The sequence below is a fragment of the Aspergillus ibericus genome, assembly GCF_003184845.1.
Source record: "Aspergillus ibericus CBS 121593 unplaced genomic scaffold BO80scaffold_15, whole genome shotgun sequence".
Lineage (NCBI taxonomy): Eukaryota > Fungi > Ascomycota > Eurotiomycetes > Eurotiales > Aspergillaceae > Aspergillus > Aspergillus ibericus.
This window is the reverse complement of record NW_020292113.1, coordinates 449,181-462,468: the sequence shown is the minus strand read 5'-3', so window position 1 is coordinate 462,468 and position 13,288 is coordinate 449,181. Positions and strand designations below refer to the sequence as shown.

General features: G+C 53.5%; 6 protein-coding genes across 6 annotated transcripts; 4 read left to right on the top strand and 2 right to left on the bottom strand.

Moving 5' to 3' along the window:
- Positions 1 to 2: 2 nt before the first annotated feature.
- On the bottom strand, positions 3 to 1,477 carry BO80DRAFT_405059 (putative meiosis-specific topoisomerase Spo11; the record flags this gene model as incomplete). The annotated part of the gene is made up of 6 exons (XM_025717701.1): positions 3 to 605; positions 670 to 729; positions 775 to 861; positions 915 to 1,023; positions 1,083 to 1,149; positions 1,195 to 1,477. The coding sequence occupies 6 exons, from the start codon at positions 1,475 to 1,477 to the stop codon at positions 3 to 5; spliced, it is 1,209 nt and encodes a 402-aa protein (XP_025576294.1).
- A 698-nt stretch (positions 1,478 to 2,175) lies between these two features.
- BO80DRAFT_492970 (TATA-binding protein-associated factor TAF6) lies at positions 2,176 to 4,001 on the top strand. The gene is made up of 3 exons (XM_025723796.1): positions 2,176 to 2,729; positions 2,787 to 3,205; positions 3,253 to 4,001. The coding sequence occupies exons 1-3, from the start codon at positions 2,360 to 2,362 to the stop codon at positions 3,799 to 3,801; spliced, it is 1,338 nt and encodes a 445-aa protein (XP_025576293.1). The 5' UTR covers positions 2,176 to 2,359; the 3' UTR covers positions 3,802 to 4,001.
- A 127-nt stretch (positions 4,002 to 4,128) lies between these two features.
- Positions 4,129 to 4,560, bottom strand: BO80DRAFT_48213 (uncharacterized protein). Its single transcript, XM_025723395.1, has one exon. The coding sequence runs from the start codon at positions 4,429 to 4,431 to the stop codon at positions 4,180 to 4,182; it is 252 nt and encodes an 83-aa protein (XP_025576292.1). The 5' UTR covers positions 4,432 to 4,560; the 3' UTR covers positions 4,129 to 4,179.
- Positions 4,561 to 4,856: 296 nt separating this feature from the next.
- Positions 4,857 to 6,824, top strand: BO80DRAFT_48241 (adenosylmethionine decarboxylase SPE2). The gene is made up of 2 exons (XM_025723407.1): positions 4,857 to 5,349; positions 5,400 to 6,824. The coding sequence occupies exons 1-2, from the start codon at positions 5,229 to 5,231 to the stop codon at positions 6,776 to 6,778; spliced, it is 1,500 nt and encodes a 499-aa protein (XP_025576291.1). The 5' UTR covers positions 4,857 to 5,228; the 3' UTR covers positions 6,779 to 6,824.
- A 447-nt stretch (positions 6,825 to 7,271) lies between these two features.
- BO80DRAFT_48188 (transcription initiation factor TFIID subunit 11 family protein) lies at positions 7,272 to 8,662 on the top strand. The gene is made up of 3 exons (XM_025723390.1): positions 7,272 to 7,836; positions 7,893 to 8,453; positions 8,517 to 8,662. Exons 1-2 carry the CDS (start codon positions 7,352 to 7,354, stop codon positions 8,413 to 8,415), a joined length of 1,008 nt encoding a protein of 335 aa, XP_025576290.1. The 5' UTR covers positions 7,272 to 7,351; the 3' UTR covers positions 8,416 to 8,453; positions 8,517 to 8,662.
- Positions 8,663 to 8,846: 184 nt separating this feature from the next.
- On the top strand, positions 8,847 to 10,386 carry BO80DRAFT_434103 (acyltransferase family protein; the record flags this gene model as incomplete). The annotated part of the gene is made up of 3 exons (XM_025720853.1): positions 8,847 to 8,951; positions 9,006 to 9,633; positions 9,698 to 10,386. The coding sequence occupies 3 exons, from the start codon at positions 8,847 to 8,849 to the stop codon at positions 10,384 to 10,386; spliced, it is 1,422 nt and encodes a 473-aa protein (XP_025576289.1).
- Positions 10,387 to 13,288: the final 2,902 nt, after the last annotated feature.

The window sequence follows — 13,288 nt, the reverse complement described above, 5'->3', positions numbered from 1 at the left end:
AGTTACAGGTGGTTGGCTTGGAGGCAAGATAGCTTCCGATCAAGCCATCCAACCAATCCCCCCTCCCCGTCGTATAGAATCTCCGTCTCGGCTTTCACATCCAGCATGAGCATCTGCTGCAACTCGGCACGCCACTCCAGCTCCGGTCCATCGGCCGCCCAAACAGGATTCTTGGACAACATGGCCATGGCTTTCTTCCGGTCTCTTGCAGTAAGATGGACCAGTGCCTCATCGCCCTGCGGATCTGACCCGGCAACGACAACCGATGTCCGGAGTCCTAACCAGTGCAGGCCGGGGATATTCAGGTTTCGGTTCTCGTGCGCAAAGGCCATGGAGCCGTATTTGTAGGTGGCCATGATGGCCATTCCGTCGGGGTCACTGTCAACCAAGGCATAGAATTGCGGTCGTTGAGTGGATTGGTTACGGCTGTCGAAGAGTTTACGGATGAAGGCTCGGGTGTTGAGATCGGGATAGCCTTTGCCCTGGGGAGGTTGACACAATCTCTTCATACGTGATAGTGGTTTGGAACTTACGGTGATGAGGATCCCCTTGCCTGCTGCAGAGTCGATGTGGTAGTTGCTGCTCGCGAGTCGACGGTATACGGCCTGGGCTGTGAGTGATACTCAAGTCAGGGGGTGGACAGGATACCTCTTTCTCCACGATCAATACCCAGTTGACATCTGAAATGTCAATCGTGTCGATATCTTGTACGCGTGGTATGAGGATATCCTGCCAACTTCAGCTCCTGTCATCAGGCTGCATGGTGCTATAGACCTGGTTTGAGAACCGTGCATCCACGACTTCACAGCTCTTCATGGTGAGCCGGTAATATCCCACGATGAGCCCTTTTGCTGCTGCCTCCTGTTCCATGGTAAGCTTGCTGGATGTGAAACTTCCGAGGGATATGTGAATACCACATATAACGCAGCCCGATCCACCCTCATTGTGTGTGCAAAGTCATCAACGAGTCTGTCGACAAATCTCTGAGAGCCGAAGCAGGCAGTATCGCTATAGTATATGTCTCTTATTGAGCATTAGCAATGCTACATCAGTGTATAGGATTGGTGGATTCAAGGGCTCACCTCTTGGACACGACCATTCCTGCTTCAACTGCCTCCGCAATGGCCGAGAGGACTCGAAAAGCGACAGCTACTCAACATTAGCATTAACTGGGTAGTAACGGGAAGTTCATACTGAATCTCCAGGCTTCATTGGCATCACGGCCAGGCCAAGTGTAGGTGCTGAACATCTCCGTCTCCATGGTTTCAAGGGCCATGGTTCGTGGATTGAGGAACAATGATGCGGGCTTTCTGGATCTCTGTCTCAGTGTAATGGAGGGTCGGCCGTCGGGGGTGGATAGTTCATCCAGGACGGCTGATAGGGTCTCTTGTATGTATCTTTGAACAGGAGACTCGGAGGTAACAGGAATATTCTCAGCGAGCTGGTTTTCATTGTCATCATCTCCTGATATCTCCATGGTTTCTGGCTATAATAGAAGCTATGAAGAATACGATGAGGCCTCCAGACAAGATCTAGACGCTTCTTCCAAATGGAAGAAGTTCGTAGCGGAGAGATCAAAACGGTCAAACATGCTGCACACGGCTTCCCTGTCTGGATTCGTGTAATCTATACAAAGTGTATGATACCATCTTTTATTCCCCACAACTCGATTTCTGTAAATGGAATTTCATTGTCACTGTGGAACGAAAGAGCAGGAGTGTGAGAAGGCAGCAGTACAAGGATGGCACCAAGTATAAGCAGGGCTACTTATGTATATGTTCCAAATAACAGCCATTGCTTCCTCATCAATTAGGACAAATCGATCATCTGTTACCAGCCATTAAAACTGGAATTACAATCAAGGCAGAGCCGTAACAGTCTGGATTCAATACCAAGGGAATCATTGAAGGGTAACATGTATGCGGGTATAGATCGTTAGTAGCCTGTGGTTTCAGGCATCAAAATAGACAAGAAAGGGTTGGGACTCTCCAGCTATATTGCATAGAAATGCACAGGCGTAAAAGTAAGTACAGTACAGAAAAATCCATCTCTCAATTGCAGAGTGCCTACTTGGTAGAAATAACAATTGTTGCTGCTGTGTATTCACGTGGGCCAGTTTTTCTCCGCCTTTGCTCCGAAGCCTCTCGCCGTTCCCGCGTCGCATTCATCGGCGTCGTTCATTTCAACACCGCTGCTGGCCATTTGATCAGCATGAGTCTCGCCCTTCTCGGATAATACAGCTTAGCATCATCTATCCGTCCCGTATCTGCGGAACATCCCGCTCCACTCGTTGTCGACCCTACGACGTTACACCCTCACCAGCCCTCCAGCCGTTCTCTTACATCCACCACCACCCACCATGTCCGTCTGGAATCCAGATAATATTCGCGACGTCGCCGAATCAGTCGGTGTCGTGAACCTCAACAACGACGTCACCGAAAACCTTGCCCGCGATGTCGAATACCGCGTCGCGCAGGTCCTGGAGGAAGCTCTCAAATTCATGCGCCACAGTCGACGCACGCTATTGACCACACAAGATGTCGCGCAGGCGCTACGCGTGCTGGACGTGGAGCCGCTATATGGATACGAATCTACAAGGCCGTTGCGGTTCGGGGAGGCATCCTTGGGGCCTGGGCAGCCGCTGTTTTATGTTGAGGACGAGGAAGTGGACTTTGAGAAGTTGATAAATGCGCCGTTGCCCAGGGTACCCAGAGAGATCTCTTTCACAGGTATGTTCACGTTGCTGCTCTACGGATCTCGAGTCATCAGCGTGCTGACTTCATTAGCCCACTGGTTAGCTGTCGAAGGTGTACAACCGTCCATTCCCCAGAACCCCACGGCGGCCGACTCGAGAAACCTGGAACTGATGTCCAAGGGGCCCAATGCAAGCTCTACACTGGCGGCCATGAGCGGAGGAGGAAATGTCACCGTCAAGCCCCTGGTGAAGCATGTGCTTTCCAAGGAGCTCCAGCTCTACTTCGAGAAAGTCTGCAACGCCTTCCTGGACGAGTCCAGCGAGGAATACAGGACGTCCGGTTTTGCCAGCCTGCGGGAAGATCCTGGGCTCCATCAGCTGGTGCCATACTTTGTGCAGTTCATCTCAGAGAAGGTGACCCATGGACTGAAGGATATCTTTGTCCTCACGCAAGTGATGCACATGGCCGAGGCTCTGGTACAGAACCAGTCGCTCTACGTGGATCCCTATGTAAGTCTGTTTTCACATGATTCAACAACCTCCGCTGACCCTGGTAGATTGCATCACTTGTACCGCCTATTCTCACCTGCCTGATCGGCCGGCAACTTGGTGGCAATGCTGAATTATCGGAGCAGTTTGCCCTGCGCGACCTTGCCGCATCGCTTCTGGGCCTCATTGCCAAGAAATACTCCAATTCGTCGCATACACTCAAGCAACGACTGGCCCGGTCGTGTCTCAAAACGTTCCTGGACCCCTCGAAACCCTTTGGGGCGCACTATGGAGCCATTATTGGACTGCATGCGGTGGGCGGTGCGGAGGGGGTGCGGGTGCTGATCCTGCCTAATCTGCCGACATACGGCAACCTGCTCAAAGATGGCATGGCGGAAGATAGTCCACGGCGACCGGAGGCAGAGAAGGTGCTAACCGTGCTTCTGGGGGTTCTGGCCACGCTACGGGAGGGACGGATAGCACTTGCCAATGGACATGGAGGCATGGTGACGGATGGACTACGAGAGCGATTGAGTGGTAAAGTGGGTGACTTCCTTGCTGCGAAGATAAGTGACGCGGGGGAAGTCGACATGGCGCATGCGATAGTGGAGTCCTGAGCCCGGTGCTATCTTTGCACGTACCGGGGCGGTGCATTTTCCATTTTCTTTCCCTTTCTTTTCTTTTATTTATTCATTGATGGGCATGGACACAACGGCGTTCGGCAGGGTGTTTAGAAAGGAACTTGGTACCATTCAGTGATAGCTAGCGGGGGATAATTCGTGCCGCAGTGAATGAATTCTTGTATCTCCTGGTCGGTCCTCAGGCAGCCAGCCGTGTGATGTCACCGGCTTAGGTAACAGCCCGATGTGACCCTTGTGCGACCGCCTGCCTGGTCGGGTTTTTTTTGCTTGCTTCTTTACAGGAACCCCGACGGCGCATTCCTTCTTCCTGGCTTGCTTTTCCGGCCGGCTCAACCCCATTTCATCATTCCCCTCCTAAGTCGGAGTAGGATCGCATCCATTGCCTGTCCAGATCCAGGTGTGTATATGTTCCTGCATTTCCCCTCCCAATCCCAAAATTCCCTCATCGCCCGATCTTGCATAACAGGATCCGTGTCCCTGACCGTGGCTTGTTCCGCCTTCTCTCAGATTCTGCGTTGTCACGCCCAACCCAGATTGGCCTTTGCCGCCCCACGAACTTTTTTCGGGCCCACAGACCACAGACAGCAATAATAATCGCTCAAGCATCGGCCATCACAGAACTTCTTTTCCCCCCACGTCCGCGTGCCTCTTTCTCAATCCTATTTATTCCTCCCCTCCTCACGTTGGCGGAGGATTGTCGCTTGGTGTCTTTGATTCATTGACTGATCAGAGCGCCAAACCGCTTGTTGGTCCCTGCACTTGCCCTGCCGTTGCCGTTGCCGTCCAAATCGTTTCGCCGATGTCCAGTGCTGTGGCTACTCGCGACATCGTGCTGTTTTAAGCCCGTTCTGTCTCCTGCCTTCCATGAACCCAAAGGATCTACTACGATACCTGTCTAAGCCCGCAAAGTATGTTGTCTGCCCGAATTCTCTGGTCCGCGGTGGATCAAAGGCCATGGCTAACCTGTCGCGACAGGCCCCGATAACACGCCTAAACCCCACCTTTTTCCACAGTCGCAAACCTCACCTTCCTATCCACTTTCAAAAATAAAAGCAGATACTCTCGTCTGCTAGACCCGATACTTTTGCCGGTATCGGTATCTTCCAGCGCGAGGGTCGTCACCAGATAGTCACCATTCCCTTTTCCAGAGGCTTTTTCCTCCTTTCCCTTTCCTTCCGACCTCCCTAGCAGCCCTTCCGGCTCTACTGCATTACCCCTCTTGGCTGAGTGCCAATTACAAAACCGTTAAAGGGCCTACTCTCTCAGACGGACATTGCCCCCCTGTTCGTCTGGGCAGCAGATAGTGCTTCCTAGGCTCTGTCTACGGTCCACGAATCCAGTCGCGTGCGCCTGCTATACACTTGCTCTTATCGATCCACCTGTTCCATCCTCAATCGGTCAAGATGGTTTACATTGGAATCCCTCAGCATTACACGACGTCGCCGTCCTCTTTCATGGGGACCCCGTCCTTGACGATCAACCATGAGGCGACCCAGGACCTGGATTCCACCAACGCCTTTGAAGGTATGCGAATCACGATAACCCTAACTCTGCCCTATTCTGACATGAAATAGGCCCCGAGAAGCTGCTGGAGGTTTGGTTTGCGCCTTCCGCTCAGGAATTGGGATCTGCTGGTCCTGCCGGCCTGAAGGCCGTGCCCGAAGAAATCTGGAAGGACATGCTGGATCTCGTCAACTGCCAAGTACTCTCCATTGTCTCGTCGGAAGATGTCGACGCCTATCTGTTGTCCGAGTCCAGCATGTTTGTCTGGCCGCACAAGTTGATCCTGAAGACCTGTGGCACGACTACCCTCCTGTCTGGGCTTCCGCGCATTCTCGAGATCGCCGCCCTGTTCGGTGGCTTTCCTCGGGCTACGGCCCCTGCTTCTCGTGGCATTTCCGTCGCCGCCGCCCCGTACCGCGTGTTCTACAGCCGCAAGAACTTCCTGTTCCCTGACCGCCAGCGCGGTCCCCACCGCAGCTGGAGAGATGAGGTCCGGAACATGGACCGGCTTTTCCTCAACGGTAGCGCCTACATGATTGGCAAGATGAACGGCGAGCATTGGTACCTCTACCTGACCGAGCCCAACACTTTGCTCACCCCCCCGGCCAGCCCTGGGGTGGAGTCGGAGGATCCCGTGACCGAAACCAAGATCCTTCAGGTGCCTGCGGAGGGTGTGCATCAGACCCGCGAAGATCAGGATGAGACGTTGGAGGTGTTGATGACCGATCTGGATGAGGCGAACGCTAAGCAGTTCTACCTCGAGCACGCCACGGCGGTTGCGGAGAAGCGTTATCGCAACTTCGATGCTGACAATGATGACCACGTGGATGTGTTCAGCAACAACTCTGACATGGATGATGTGTCATCGAACGGCAGCCGAGTCTTGCCTTCGGAGCTGACCACCGAGGGTCACGCTTTGGGCACGGTCGTGTCGGAGTCCTGTGGCCTTTCGGACGTCTATCCCAAGAGCAAGTTTCCCGATTCTCGGATCGACGCGTATCTGTTCACCCCGTGCGGGTTCTCTGCCAATGGCGTTATCCCCACGCCTGACAAGAACACGGGAACCCACTACTTCACGGTGCATGTGACTCCGGAGCCCCAGTGCTCGTACGCGTCGTTTGAGACCAACGTGCCGCACTCGCAGAACGGTCAGACTACGCAGGAGATCGTGGAGCAGGTGGTGAACATCTTCAAGCCCGGACGCTTCACGGTGACCCTGTTCGAGGCCAAGCCCGAGGTGACTGCCGCCGAGGGCGAGTGGGACGCCATCAAGGAGGCCAAGTACATTGAGCGGCAGGCGGCGCGTCGCACCAAGATGGAGCACGTTGCAGGATATCGTCGGGTGGATCGGATTGTGCATGATTTGGACGGATATGACCTGGTGTTCCGCTACTACGAACGTCTTGACTGGAAAGGGGGGGCCCCTCGGCTCGGCGAAGAGCGCGTTTGAGAGCGAGCACGGTATCCGTCCGATTTATGACGGTGGGTTGGACACGGGAGAATGTGATCTGTTTCCTTGCATGTTCCACTTTCGGGCTATTGTCATGTGATTTCTGTCATCCAGCGATTGAGCTTAGTGCTTTGAGCAATGTTAATTGAGACCTGCGTTTGCGCTTGTGGCTGTGAGGTTGTGTAGGATTTAACCGGTGTAAAGTGAGGTAGAAATAAGCAGCGGGCGACGCGCCGGAGGAAAGTCGGCCACTCGGCAGACTTGCCGGATGGGGCCGCCGTAAGCTGGAACTTGTAACACCGATAAGCAGCAGCCTTCCTTTTCCTCTTCCGCCCTTCATCGCATTCTTCCGCTGGCCTGCCACTTGGCTGTCTCCCGCCTCCTATTCTTCACATCCATTCCGATTCTTATAAAATCCTAGCGACTGATTCTAGTTCTACTTCGACACGCTCCACGACCGTTCCTGCAGAGACGCCGGCATACCAGTTGTCGTCCGCGCCGCGAGCCGACCGGTCTCTGACCAACCAACACGAACCACCTTCTCAACTCCCTGCCAACACACATCCCATCATCATGTCATCGCCCCCACCCCCTTCCTCGAACCCGCTGAAACGGCCCTCAATCTCCTCGGCCGCCTCCCAGCCGCTGGGCAGCCACCCGAAGCGACCGCGGATGCACCCCCTCCGTCAGACCTCGTTTCCCAGTACCATCGACGCCGACACGCGCACATACAGTGATGCCGGGAGTGTGACGGGCAGCTTCACGGGCAGTCTGGGGGGCACCAGTGCGGACGGAGTATTTCTGACCAAGGGCAAGAAGCGCGGGCGCAAGAGCAAGGCGGAAAAGGAGCGGGAGCGGGAAGAAGGCAGTCTTCGAGCCGGCATGGATCGGATGGGGTCGGTGGATATGGAGGGGGCCTCTGTGCGAGCTGGTACCGCTGGTGGGGGTGGCGGGGGTGGCGAGGATGCAGATGAGGATGAAGATTTTGATGATGAGGGCGAGCTGCTGGGCAGGGAAGAGGGGACGACAGATACGGAGGCCGAGAAGAAGAATCTGGCGTAGGTGTTTTTCTCTCTCAGATGGGAGGCAGGTGGCGTGCTGACTGGCGGTCTAGGTTGTTGGTGGACGCGTTCAATCCTATCCAGTCGGAGCGATACGATTTGTTCAAGCGAGCCAAGTTACGAAAGGAGACGCTACGACGGATTGTCAACCACGCACTCTCGCAGTCGGTGCCGGCGAGTGTGGTCACTACGATTAATGGGTTTACAAAGGTGTTTGCGGGTGAGATGATCGAGAAGGCGCGGACGGTGCAGGCGGAATGGGCCCTGGCTCATGACCAGGCGGCTCTGGCGGCGTTGGAGGCGGAACAGGCGACATCGACCCCGGCTGGAGGCATTAAACAGGAGCCATCGGAGCATACACCTTTCTCAGCGGCGAAGAAAGATGTGAAGCTGCCGCCAAACCCGCACCGGGGCCAGTTGCTGCCCGCGCACCTGCGGGAGGCGCTTCGGCGGTACAAGCGGGACGGCGAGGGGGGAGGCGTTGGGTTTTCTGGATTAAGCATGGGCAATCTAGGGGTGCGAGGGTCGGTGACGTGGGCTGCAGGCAGTGTGGGAGGCCGGCGGATTTTCCGTTAATTTCAGCGGTGGCGGGGATGGATACTGGCTGTGAGTGAGTGAGTGCTAAGTCGATAGGCGTTTAATGGTGGCTGTTATACTGACCGCCGACACGATCATAGTATGTGAATTAATGAAGCCAAGCGGCCTGTCTATAATTAACTTGACGCACGGGGGCTCTTGGAATGTCTATCTTCCATCACCTCATAGGGTTCGGCATGGCGCAATCGAGACCCAAGAATTGCACACGTGAGGGTCGGCGCTTCCCCCCTGGAATGGCGCCTCCTACTTTTGAGGTTTCATTTGTCTTGGCTGGTTGTCCCGATGATAAATGCGTTGATCCCCTGTAGTGATTCTCCTCACGATGCCCTTCTTCCCATCGGCCCGATGGCTTCCCTTGCACCTCCTCACCTCGTGTCTCTCCTTCGGTTTTGTGCTTTCTAAACCCCATCATGCGATCGTTCCAAGACTCGTATCTCTATACCGGTCTCCGAGACACTCTCTGGGGCACGTCCACCGCCCAGGGCGATCCCCGCAAGAGCGTCAAATGGATTGATGTACGCATCCAACGCCCCCCCCCCCCGTGATAGCCTCAACTAACCCACCCTCAGGGCCTGCGCGGCATCGCCTCCTTCTTGGTCATCTTAACCCATCTCGCCCGTGCCTGGGATTATGCCTTGTTTTCGCCTCGAGACGATGAAGAAGTCCCTCCCCGTGTTCTGCAGTGGCCCGTTCTGCGCATCCCCTGGCAGGGGCGCATTGGCGTGACCATCTTCGCCTTCTTGACGGGCTATGTGTGTGGTCTGAAACCGATGAAGCTCTCACGCGCGGGCAACCATCTAGGGGCCTTTACAGCCGTTGCCAAGAGCGCGTTCCGTCGTCCTCCTCGCCTCATCCTGCCCGCCACCATCGCGCTGATTATCTCATGGGCGATGGCGCAGTCCGGCGCCTTCAACGTCGCCAACCGGTCGGATTGCTGGTGGTGTCGATACGCGGCGCCTGATCTCGAGGACTCTTTCCGCAGCGAAGTCATCCGACTGGGGCAGAACTTCCTGAGCACTTGGACGACGGGCTACATGGCATATGATGATCACCAATGGGCACTACTCCCGCTTCTGAAGGCCTCGATGCTTGTCTATCTCCTTGTCTGTGCGACTATGTTTGTTCGATTCCGCTGGCGGGTCGTCATCTACTCTCTGATGATCTTGTACTTTCACCAAGACGCTTCCAAGGACACTGGTACATGCCCCCTCCCAATACTCAATCCCAATCCACCCTACTAACTCTTCTTCCATCATCTCAGAGACATTCCAGATTCAAGCAATCTACGGCCTCTTCCTCGCCGATCTCTCTCACTCCTCTACCCTCCCCACCCTCATTCACGCATACCCCTGGCTGCGCCGCATTCTCATCCTCACCTTCCTCCTTCCCTTGGGCCTCTACGTGGCCTCATACCCCGGGGAGAACCCCACCTGGTCCCCCTGGTCTGAACAGCTCTTCACCCTCGCCACCTACATCTTCCCTCCCGAGGTGAACATCGGCAAACGGTACACCGCCATTGGCGTGGACCTAATCATCGCCGCCATCTACCTCTCCCCCACCGCCCAACGCTTCCTCTCCTCGGGGCCTCTCCTCTGGCTCGGCAAGCAAAGCTTCGCCGTTTACCTTGTCCACGGCACCCTGCTCCGCACTGTCCTCTGCTGGATGCTATACGGGACGATCTCCGGCGAACCGTGGGTCGAAACCGTCGACGACACCGGCGCCGTGATTCTCCCGCCGTGGCTGCCCGTGAAAGGCGGATGGTCGTGGGGATGGATCATCGTCTGGATTGGGATCGTCTATGCGGTTGCGATGCTGTGGACGGGATACGTCGATCCCTGGTGTGCGCGAGTGACCGCTTGGATCGAGAAGAAGGTGTTCAATAGTGAGGATGAGAAAGATGCACAGGGGGATCTTGAGGGGGGTCGGATGCGTAGGATGGTGGTTGAGTAGGTTTTGATTGTATTGTGCGTGTTCTAGACGCTGTGTTGATTCTGGTACTAGGGAGGCGTAGGTACATAGTAGCCTCTGGGAGTCTGGGTTCGATGGGATATGATGAATGCCGGGACGAGGCCGGACCTTGTCCTGTGTCATTACTTAACTTGCCGTTTAGATGGACGCGTGCTTGAGCATAGATATATAATTTAAATACAAGATTGTTTCTTCGTTAAGGATTTCCATTTACTTGAGTCTAGTAGTAAACCTAGCCCCGTCCACAAGAGGAGAGAGAGAGAGAGAGAGAGAGAGAGAGAGAGAGAGAGAGAGAGAGAGAGTATTCTCCAGAATATGAACCAGTACAAATACCTACATCCCCAAACGTACCAAAACGATCCCTCCTCCCTCACATCACTTCCCTCTGTAATATCTCCATACAAATACCTACCCCAATCATCCATCCCCCACCAGCCTACATCCCAACTCAACCCCCGACTCCATTTCTCGAAATGATTAATATACTTCTATTAATACGGAAATCCAGACTAGACCCATAACTGAACCTTGCTAATACAACGATCTGATCTGCATGGCTGGTTCTTAATGCGCAACTAGCTGGATACCAGCCTCATGTGCTGTCTTTTTCTTTGTGTAGACTAGGAAGAGTGGATTCTACACTTTCTAGGTTTCGTAGAATAAGTCCTACATACGTTTGAGATGAGGATCTATGATGTGAGATCTTATTATATTATACTGGTAGATTCTTTGACGGTCTATTGCATATAACATACTCAGTCATGCTACCTCTCTGCTGGAGGAAGAATCAAGTACTAGCAGGGAAAAAAAATGAAGAATATTTGATCATAATTGGAGTGTCTTAGTGGGAATGTACTTAGACTTAGTAGAATACCGGAAAAAGGGAAGAGGAAAGACAGAGTATATTCAGGCAGCTCTGGGAGAGATTAATTGCTTGATGTTGAGGGTTGGGGATACTGTTCATAGAGGTTAAGATATATCTGGTGTGTTGATAGTACTTGGGCTGATTGCGAGATGAGTCGATGGGGTAGTGGTCCTATCCTTGCTTTGCTTTGCTTTGCTTTGCTTTCCATGAACGGAATAACCTATCGACAGCTAAGCGAAGCACCGTATAGTATATCAATAGGAAGAAAAGAATTCAGTGTATCTGCTTGGCTGCCAAAGGGTAATGGTACCGTATGAGCACCAACCAACGAAACATTACAAGAATTCATCCTATCTCAGTAGCCCCTTCGTCATCAACAACACCAGGGTAGTTTCATCTGGTGATCAACCTCGCACCTGCGTGATGTGTATGCTTGGTTTTATTATCGCTTCATGTCTTCTTTCGGAGGTTTACTCTCTCGGTTTGCTGGGGCAATTGGGTTCGTTAGAGTCACTGGATGGATAGGTTAGTGGTGCTTCGACGTTATGGAATAGAGGGAGGGGATGTACCGGGCATAACTCCTATATAGGCGCTCAAGAACTAGACCTTAGTGAAGTTTGTTGGTCTTGACAATCCATATGGCCAGATGAATGCATGACTGCATTGAAAGGGAAGTACCAAGTCACGTAATTCTTATAAACGAACCGTGACCTATCACCTGATTAAATAGATGCACGGTACCGAAGTACAGGACCCCGTCTGGGGGATTCTTCGGTACTGGAACGCATGTGTTCACTCTGACTCTTGGAGACTCCATATCGTACAGAATGGAAGATATTTGCTCTTGCTGTAGTTCTGGAAGAAGGAAGAGCACTTTGTGCGATGGGACGCGCTGATCTTCAGCTTAGCTTTTCGAATAGGTGATGGCCACATCTCAAGACATGCGCTTCCGCTCCGATCCTAGTACCGAGGGTGACCATGAAGAGGGGTCGAGTTGACAGCGTGACGAGTCCGTATCTGCTCTTCGACCTGTAACCGCTCCTGCTGCTGTTGCAGTCGCAGGATGCGCCGCTGCCGAGGCATCAATTGGCGTCGGTGGGCAATGAGACGGTACATTATCGCTTTGAGACGCACATAGAAAGCGTGTAACAGAGGCACACACACCACCAGTACCGTGGGGACGTTGAGAAGGTTGTGGATACAGAGTATAATGGGGAATAGCGGCTCTGAAGCCAGACACTGCATGGTGTCTTGAACTGGTGGTAAGGTCAAGTTGGTTCGAATGATTCGAGCAGATGCGCATGCTTCCCAGAATGACTGTCTAAATAAAGCCGGGAAATGTCGTCGCTCGAGTTGAAGTAAGGCATGGCCTGCTCGGCGTGAAGATGGATGTTTGGAGCGCGCGATAGGGCCGGGATAAGAGTGGACCGTGTGCGAGACAAGTAGACCGAGACCCGTTCATATGGTTCACTGTCTTTGACTCGGCGGAATGGATAGGAACCAGCCGAGCTGTTCTACTGACAGGAGCCCTCAGGTTCTCTCTTATCACTCTTTTCCTGTTCAGCAGGTACCTGCCTTGAAAGGACCTTATCTGCTCTAGCGTGCTTTATATCCAACCCTGCTATAGCATAGGCATCTTGTTAGGTATGCAAGCAGGGTCTAAGCCCATTGAATCATTCATTTATATATCATTGTTCGATTCATCAAGCGGTAATTTGCGAATCGGTCAACTCTGGGCTCATGACTGCCGTCGAAGGATGCCCGCCACCCCACGTGTTCTCAGCGATCGATGGCGGAATTAGCCTTTGTGGTCATGGTGTACCGCAGCCTGACACCCTGCATGTAAGCGTGCAAGCCAAGGTCTTATGGCAAGTTGTCTGAGTCCGAGCCCATATGCTGACGCAATCCTGCAGTTGCCGAAGCTTTCATCGGCAGGAGCTGCCAATCATGGAAGACCTCACGTGTCATGGCCTTGGCTGGTAGAGATGAAATAAAATCAACAGAGATAGACAGCAGCGA